This window comes from Lynx canadensis, chromosome B3, assembly GCF_007474595.2.
Source record: "Lynx canadensis isolate LIC74 chromosome B3, mLynCan4.pri.v2, whole genome shotgun sequence".
In the NCBI taxonomy this organism is placed as follows: domain Eukaryota; kingdom Metazoa; phylum Chordata; class Mammalia; order Carnivora; family Felidae; genus Lynx; species Lynx canadensis.
The window spans coordinates 131,064,238-131,071,989 of NC_044308.2; the positions used below are offsets into that span (position 1 = coordinate 131,064,238).

The window sequence follows — 7,752 nt, forward strand, 5'->3', positions numbered from 1 at the left end:
CACCTTACCCAGCACCACTCTCATGCCTACAATCTAGATAGATCAAACCACTTCTCTTTCTTCTGTCTGGGATGCATTCCACACCCTCATTCAGCCAATTCCATTCATCCTCCTCAGGGAAGGCCCCTCTCCACCCCTCCCCACTGATTTGATGTAGGTGTGTCTCTGGCTTCAGGTCTACATCTCTACCTTAACTCTCCTAACCCCGGCCCCCTACTCACTGCCATACTTCTTTGTCTCCCCTCTGAGTTCTGGAGGACAGGGACTATGCCTTACTCAAGCTCATATCCCCATTTATTCTCTTGTTCGGCAAACATTTATTTACCATCTTTTATGGTACTGTTTGTTGCTCTGGCATAGGCCACAGAATATGGGAGGCTCTGAGTCAGAGGGAGCCTGCACCCTGACTGCATCGCTTAGAAGCTATGTGACCAAGGGCAAACTGTTGTAAAGTAGGCTTTTTTACTCTTTAGAACTGCTTCAACTATTCTAAGGCTAAAACAAGGTATATGTAAAGGACACAGCACAGTAGCTGGCACACAGTAAGCTCTCAATAAATGACCAGCATTATACAAATTGTTTTTAAAAATATAGTCACTGTTCTCACCATTCTTACAGAATGGCAGAGACTCAAATACTAAAGTAGGTACTTTTTAAGTGAATGAACACAGTCTATGCACGATAACTTATCCTTGATCAGAGGTAAACAATGTTTCCCACCCTGAATCATGTCATTAGAACGGTGTGTTTTGGGGGGCGCCTGAGTGGCTCAGTAGGTGAAGCGTGCAACTTCAGCTCAGGTCATGATCTCGCAGTCCATGAGTTCAAGCCCTGCACTGCGTTCTGTGCTGACAGCTCCGAGCCTGGAGCCTGCTTCAGATTCTGTGTCTCCCTCTCTCTGTCCCTCCCCCATTGACACTATTTCTCTCTCAAAAATAAATAAACATTTAAGAACATTTTAAAAACAGAACCCCCTGTTTGGAGGTTATTTTGCCCTCTATGCACTTCTATCCTTAACACAGGGAGCGCCAACTTTAAACAAACACACCACATCGTTATGCTATTGCAAGCCTGTGTCATTCTCAACACAAAGGTGTTGTAAGTGAGTAAGAGAGATGGGTCAATGGCAATAGTCAGTTCAGAGTAGTATAGCCAAATGATGAAATGCACCATCAAAGAATAACAAATTACCAAATTACCAACCACAGACCCTGAAAAAGCCCTGGAGCTGCTTACAAGCAGCCCAGGAAGAAGCCTTAGCACATAGCTGACCCGGGCTAAGTTCTCAATTTATTGAGACATTTTATACCCAAACAAGTTTTTTATGTAAAGATAACTTCCTCCTTTCTAATTGATCAAACAAGATGATACTGACGCAACAACCACATGCCAGATGTCATCCCAAACACTTTGTATCTATCTTCACAATGCACCCACCAGGTATCACAGTCTCCCCAGAAAAGAAACGGAGACGCTGAGAGATTAAATAGCCTGCCCATGGCTGTACAGTGAATGGCAGGGCCCAGAACAGACTCCTGACAATCTGCTCTTAAACCCACTTTTTTTTTTTTAATATTTATTTATTTTTGAGAGACAGAGAGTGCAAGCAGGGAATGGGCAGTGAGAGAGGGAGACAGAGAATAGAAAGCAGGCTCAGGGCTGTCAGGGCAGAGCCCGACATGGGGCTCAAAAACACGAACAGCGAGATCATGACCTGAGCCAAAGTCAGACCCTTAACTGACTGAGCCACCCAGGTACCCCTTAAACCCACGCCCTTAACTACTGCCCCATACTGCCTTCCCTATCAGATCTGAATATTAAATGAGAACATTCCAAACACTACTGCCACAAACTGTTCTATGTACCAGGGACTCCATACAGAAGTCTAAAGTGGGGTGCAAATATCGTGTTACAACCATTTTCATCTGTCAATATTTATTAAGCATCTAAGATGAGCACCTCACTACACAAAGGGACACTACTGAATGGAGGAGGGTATCCTACTCTGAGTTATGAAACAATTCTCCTCATTTTACTAATTTTAAACGGAGTTAATAAAATAACCAAAGGTCTCCATTTTTCAGCAAGTTTAAACACTGGATTTAATGCCACAAGTAAAGATACTAAGACAGATGGGCCCCATTTAATGAAATATTGGCTATTTTAGGTTTAGACCCCAAAAGTAAAAAGAAGGATGGTTGTAATAAGGAACAGACACATTGGCCCATTAGTCCAGTTTACCCTGAAACACGCCAGCACCTTACAGTAAGGTGGTAACATGAGAAAATAAAAGCATAAAAATCAGGAAGAGTAAGTTGAGTTAGGTAAAAGGTTTGTCCCCCCACCCCACCCCAACTGGCAAAGCAGGTCAGATCTGTGATCAACTATAGACCAGGTTATCCATTCTAGTGTAAGCCCCAATAGTGTGCTTTTTCTTTTTATAATGCAAATGTCTGACTCCGGCTTTGATTGCCAAGGCATCTACTTTTCAACAATTATGTTTTATGGCTATGTGTACTTAAAAATAGTTACTCTAATCTTTTTGGTATCTTGAAACCTTAGAGTTTTGCAAGTTCAATGATGGAAATTCATTAACTACATAGATCATTGCCAAATATAAAATACTGAAACATTTATTATTGAACACAGATTTATCTACTTTTGGTTTCTCATAACAGAGAAGCTAAAGATATTTGGATTTGTTAGTATACATGTCCTGTGGTATAATGAAAAACTGCTACTTTAAAAAAAAAGGTATATGCCTGTAGAAATTATGAAATGTATTAATTTGCCAGTATAGAGTATATTGGCTAGTAAAGTTCACAATTCCTTACTTTCTAGTTTTCAGTAAAAATTAAAGTTTCTAAGAATTAAGAATTCTACCTAATATATGTAACTAAAAGTACAAGAAATAAGGGAAACATCTCTAGGCAAGGAAAGTAGCATGTATTTTAGCTAAGAAAAGACATGAAGTGTGGAGATGCATTTTTGTTAAGGCAAATGGAAGTAATTTTGTCCTAACATACACAAACTAAATGGATACAGAAAGCACAGGAAAGAGAATAAGAGAGGAAGAAAGAATTTTACCTTGTGTAGCAAGCTAGCTAAAAATGAAATAAATTATAAAGATTTTTTAAAATAAGTTTTAATAAATAGTGTACTTCTGAAAACTACAGCTTAATTTTCCTTCATCTACTAAAAGGACAGTTTTCTCGTGGGCACCTGAGTGGCTCAGTCTGTTAAGCATTCAACTTCAGCTCAGGTCATGATTTCACAGTCCAGGAGTTCAAGCCCCATGTCCGGCTCTGTGCTGACAGCTCAGAGCCTGGAGTCTGCTTTAGATTCTGTGTCTCCCTCTCTTTCTGCCCCTCCCCTGCTCACACTGTCTCTCTCAAAATTAAATAAACATTAAAAAAATAAATAAATAAAAGTGCTGTTTTCTTGGACTACTGATCTGTTCTTAATAAAACTATGCAAGGTTTTTACCTTTTAAGTAATCGGCCTAGGAAATAAAGATTCTGTATTTTATCAAAATAATTTCCTGTGCTTCATTTTGTCTTTATCACCCCTTTGATCACTTAAGAAAATGAGTCTTCTCTATTAAAAGAACTTCTTTTTTTATATACAAGTATGTAACTTTCATATTTGCCTATAAAGTCTTTTGTAATTTTGGTTAAAGTTGATTAAATGGATAACTAAGTAACATTTCACCACAATCTATGATCCTATGTAATCAAGTATATTACTTTTTTTCAAATGCTTATTTATTTTGAGAAAGTGGGGAGGGGCAGAGAGAGAGGGAGAGGGAGAATCCCAAGCAGGCTCTACACTGTCCGAAAAGCCTGATGCAGGGCTCAATATACCAAATCGTGAGATTGTGACCTGAGCTGAAATTAAGAGTCAGATGCTCCATGAACTGAGCCACCTAGGTGCCCCTGTAATCAAGTGTTTCAAAACCTTTTGATATTTCTGACAAACTTCCCAGAATCAAATTCTAAATGAAGTCTTTTTAACCTTGAACTAACTTTGGGATTTTCCAGGGGATCCTGGAACAATCTCAAAAGATTTGTTCTTTCTCCTTATAAAAAGGGATTGTTAAACTAATTAGGCTTATTTATGTTAAACTACATGAAAAGCACTGTCAAATAAATAATGGAAAACCTTCTTTAGGTTAAATTTGTATGAATATGTGTGACTGATGTTAGTGTTCCAGAAATCATATGAAATTCCTAGAGGCTTACTATATGCTGGTCTGTTATCACTTATAATTCTAGTTATTATCTTAGAATGTTATGTCACAGGAATAACCAAAGTTCCTTGTCAACTACACTGTAATGAAGTCACATCAGGTGTTTTACATGGCTATTTTAAAGTCTTTAAATGTTCCTGTCAGCCTTACCAGGTAAGGAAGGCCACTTCTTGACCTTTAATTGTACCCTGAGGCCAAAGCCTCAGGATATTTCAGGCACCCTGAAAAGAGAGGAATTGGCCCAAATCTATAGGTATTATAAGTGAAGTCTGAAGGCTAGTCCTTGGCTTGGCTACCCAGACTTAAGGGACTTTTAATAGCCCAATCTGAGATTCCCGGGCGGGGATGCAGCATATTTGGAAGAGCCTATTTGACAAACCTACTTACATAAGATGGCCAAAGATGTTTAAATATTTCACAATTATTACTCAAATCTTTGAATGCATTTCTAGAGCCCCAGGATCACTGACCTGGTTTCAGGGGAGGGCCCATTAAGCTTGGGACAATGGCTACAGACTGGATTTCAGACTACTGTCTGTATAATTATTATAGGAGTGCTACTATAATCCTACTTAGATGTGTACTTTCTGGGTTACAACGTGCCCTACCCCCGACTTTTAACATCTCAGCTATCCTGGGTTACCACTAACTCCGATGCCTTAGCATCAAGATGGATTGTAGTGTATACCTTGACAGTTTTTTTTTTTTTTTTTTGGAATGCAAGTGCCTAAGGGCATCCTCCTCAAAGATGGCAATTTCAAATAAACACATTGCGGGCCACACATCTAGATAAAGAGCCAGGCTATGGGGGCGTGACGGGGACAGCCTTCTTTGATTTAAAGATCTTGGTTGAGGGGCTCGGGCTGAAGCTCAGGTGGTTGGAATCCGACTTCTGCTCAGGACATGATCTCATGGCTCCTGAGTTCAAGTCCCACGTCAGGCTCTTTGCTGACAGCTCAGAGTCTGGAGCCTGCTTCAGATTCTCTCTCTCTCTCTCTCTCTCTCTCTCTCTCTCTCTCTCTCTCCCTCTGACCCTTCCCCGCTCACACTGTCTCTGTCTCTCTCTCTCAATAATAAATAAACATTAAAGATCTTGGTTGACTTCAGTAACTGACCATTTAGGCTGCTTGTTCTTTCTCTTCCTGTACTTTAAATTCCCCCTCTTAAGTTTTAAATTCACCAATGAGTGAGCCGCAATAAAAGCAGGACCCCAGGTGTTTTCTCTCTCTCTCTCCCCCTCCCCACAATCTTTTTTTTTTTTTTATCTTATTTATTTCTGAGAGAGAGCACGCAAGAAAGAGAGCATACGCATGCACACGTGAGAGGGAAGGGCAGAGAGAAAATCCCAAGAGGCTCCAGGCTGTCAACACAGGGCCCAACTAGGGGCTCAATCTCATGGTTCATGAGCCAAAACCAAGAGTTGGAAGCTCAACTGACTGAAACACACAGGAGTCCCTCCCCACAATCTTGCTGTGTGGCCCAGGTGTGCCACGTGCTTGCCAGGATCTGTCAATAGCACCCCCCCTTTTTTTCAAAGTTTCCTGATGATTATTGCCGAGGACATCTTACAACCAAAGTAACAGTCATAAGGGCGAGTCCAGTCACTACACTGATTATCAGGAAGCTGAGATCAGTACAAAACATCCATTCAGCAAGCAAGCAATCAAGCTAGTTCTGAATTGCATCTGAATATACAAGCTCCATCTGACTCAACCCAACAAACAACCCATTCAAGAGTTGGGCCTTAACATTATCAAATAAAATTAGCTCTAGCTGTGATTTGGGGTACAATGGAAGGGGATAAAACAAAGACAGGAAAAAGGTTACAAAGGGCATGTGACAGAAATTTTTAGAGCCAAGAACAATCATGCTACTAAAGCAAGCTCCCAGGCCAAGAGGCCACCTGTCAGCAGGACCAGGGATCTCAGACAATTACCAGCTATGCCCACACAATTTTACACAAAGCTGGAATGGCCCCGTCTCCCTTCACATAAGTCTTACGCAATGCCCAGGTAACATGAACCCATCCCAGTTGTCACAGCCAAGAAAGGATTAAGACATGACAATTAAACACAGCTGGTATTCTGGATGGGATCCTGAAACAGAAAACGGGCATTAGGAAACAACTAAGTAAATATAAAATATGAAAGTATGGATTTTCATGTTATCACTACTGGTGGTAACAAATGTACTTTACCAATGTGGGATGCTGATAACAGAACATGGCTGCAGCGTATTTGAGAAATCTGTATTGTTTTAGAAACTTTTCTGCAAGCCTAAAGCTATTCTAAAGTTAAATTTACTTAAAAAAGGCTCTCAATACTTAGTAGGAGAATCAACTGGTATATTCATTGAAATGCAGATTCTCAGGTCCCAATCCAGAACTACAGAATGGGGAGTACATTTTAACAACCATAACAGGTGATTCTTACCCTAAAGGTGGGAAGCCACCCTGGCTGTTGGCCCAATGCTTCCCCCTCCCTGCACACAAAAATAGCCACTAATGAGACACACAGGCACCGACTTTTCCAGCGGGCAACTCACCCCACCTTGGGCCTTGACCACTGCCAATAAACAATGCCCCCAACAGTAAACAATCCTAGACTACCATTTGATACTAGCATAGTCTAGCATTATAAACAAAACAAGTCTCAGACTGGCCTCTTACCTTCCTAAAGAGGCCTTGAGGCACCTGTCTTGCCTCCCAACACAAACATACTGTGCACTGGCCCCTGTGAAGTTAGCCAACTGCCCGCTGCACTAGTGGTCCAGGGCGTCCGACTCCCCAACCCGCATTGAAGCATCCTTTTGGAAAGAGAGATGCTCCCCGGATCCTTGGCCATTTCTGGAGCGACCCTCAGGAATGCCCTCTCCACGCAAAGGGAGCCCAGGCTTGTACGAGGGTGATGGTGCGAGCCCCAGCCTTGTCACTATCGACACCTGTCACTCGGTGGATCTCCGGATCCTCGTCTATTAAAACTGTCTCTATATAGAGGTTCATCTAAAACGAGCAGACGCCGGTTCCAACCCCGCACGCGCCCGGACCTCTGGCCGACGTGCGGCCGCCGGCAGCCGGGCCGCGACGGGAGTGCGTCGAAACGCCAGGCTGCGTCGCGGGGGCTTATGGGGCGCCCCCCTGGCAACGCCTGGCACATCCCACCGCCCGCCGCTCACCCCGCCGCCGCTGACCGCGCCGATGCCATCGAACTCCCGGCCCAGCCCGTCGGAGTCGTCCAGCACGTACGCGCCGCCGGGCACCAGCAGCGCGCACAGCAACAGGGGCACCGCGGCGCGGCCCGCCGAACCCGCGGCGGCCGTCATGGCTTTCCCTCGGCGTTGCCGGGAAGCGTGGGGTAGGCGCTCAGCCATTGTGTGGGTCACATGACTCCGGCGCCTCGGGAGGCGGGTCCTGTCGTCGCCATGATGGAGAAGGGCAGGAGACTGCTGACGCCGGCGCCGCCATCTTGAGTGCGGGCCACACGTCGGGGACGATTGCTGTGAGA

The 7,752-nt window shown here is 43.4% G+C and overlaps 1 protein-coding gene across 2 annotated transcripts in view; it reads right to left on the reverse strand.

The window, feature by feature from the left end:
• The window catches only part of GALC (galactosylceramidase), a 62,046-nt gene extending 54,413 nt beyond the window's left edge, over positions 1 to 7,633 (reverse strand). For both annotated transcript variants that reach the window (XM_030319736.1, XM_030319738.1), the window contains exon 1: positions 7,424 to 7,633. In XM_030319736.1, the coding sequence (XP_030175596.1) occupies positions 7,424 to 7,618 (195 nt within the window). In that variant the 5' untranslated portion in view covers positions 7,619 to 7,633. The remainder of the gene's footprint in view (positions 1 to 7,423) is intronic.
• Positions 7,634 to 7,752: the final 119 nt, after the last annotated feature.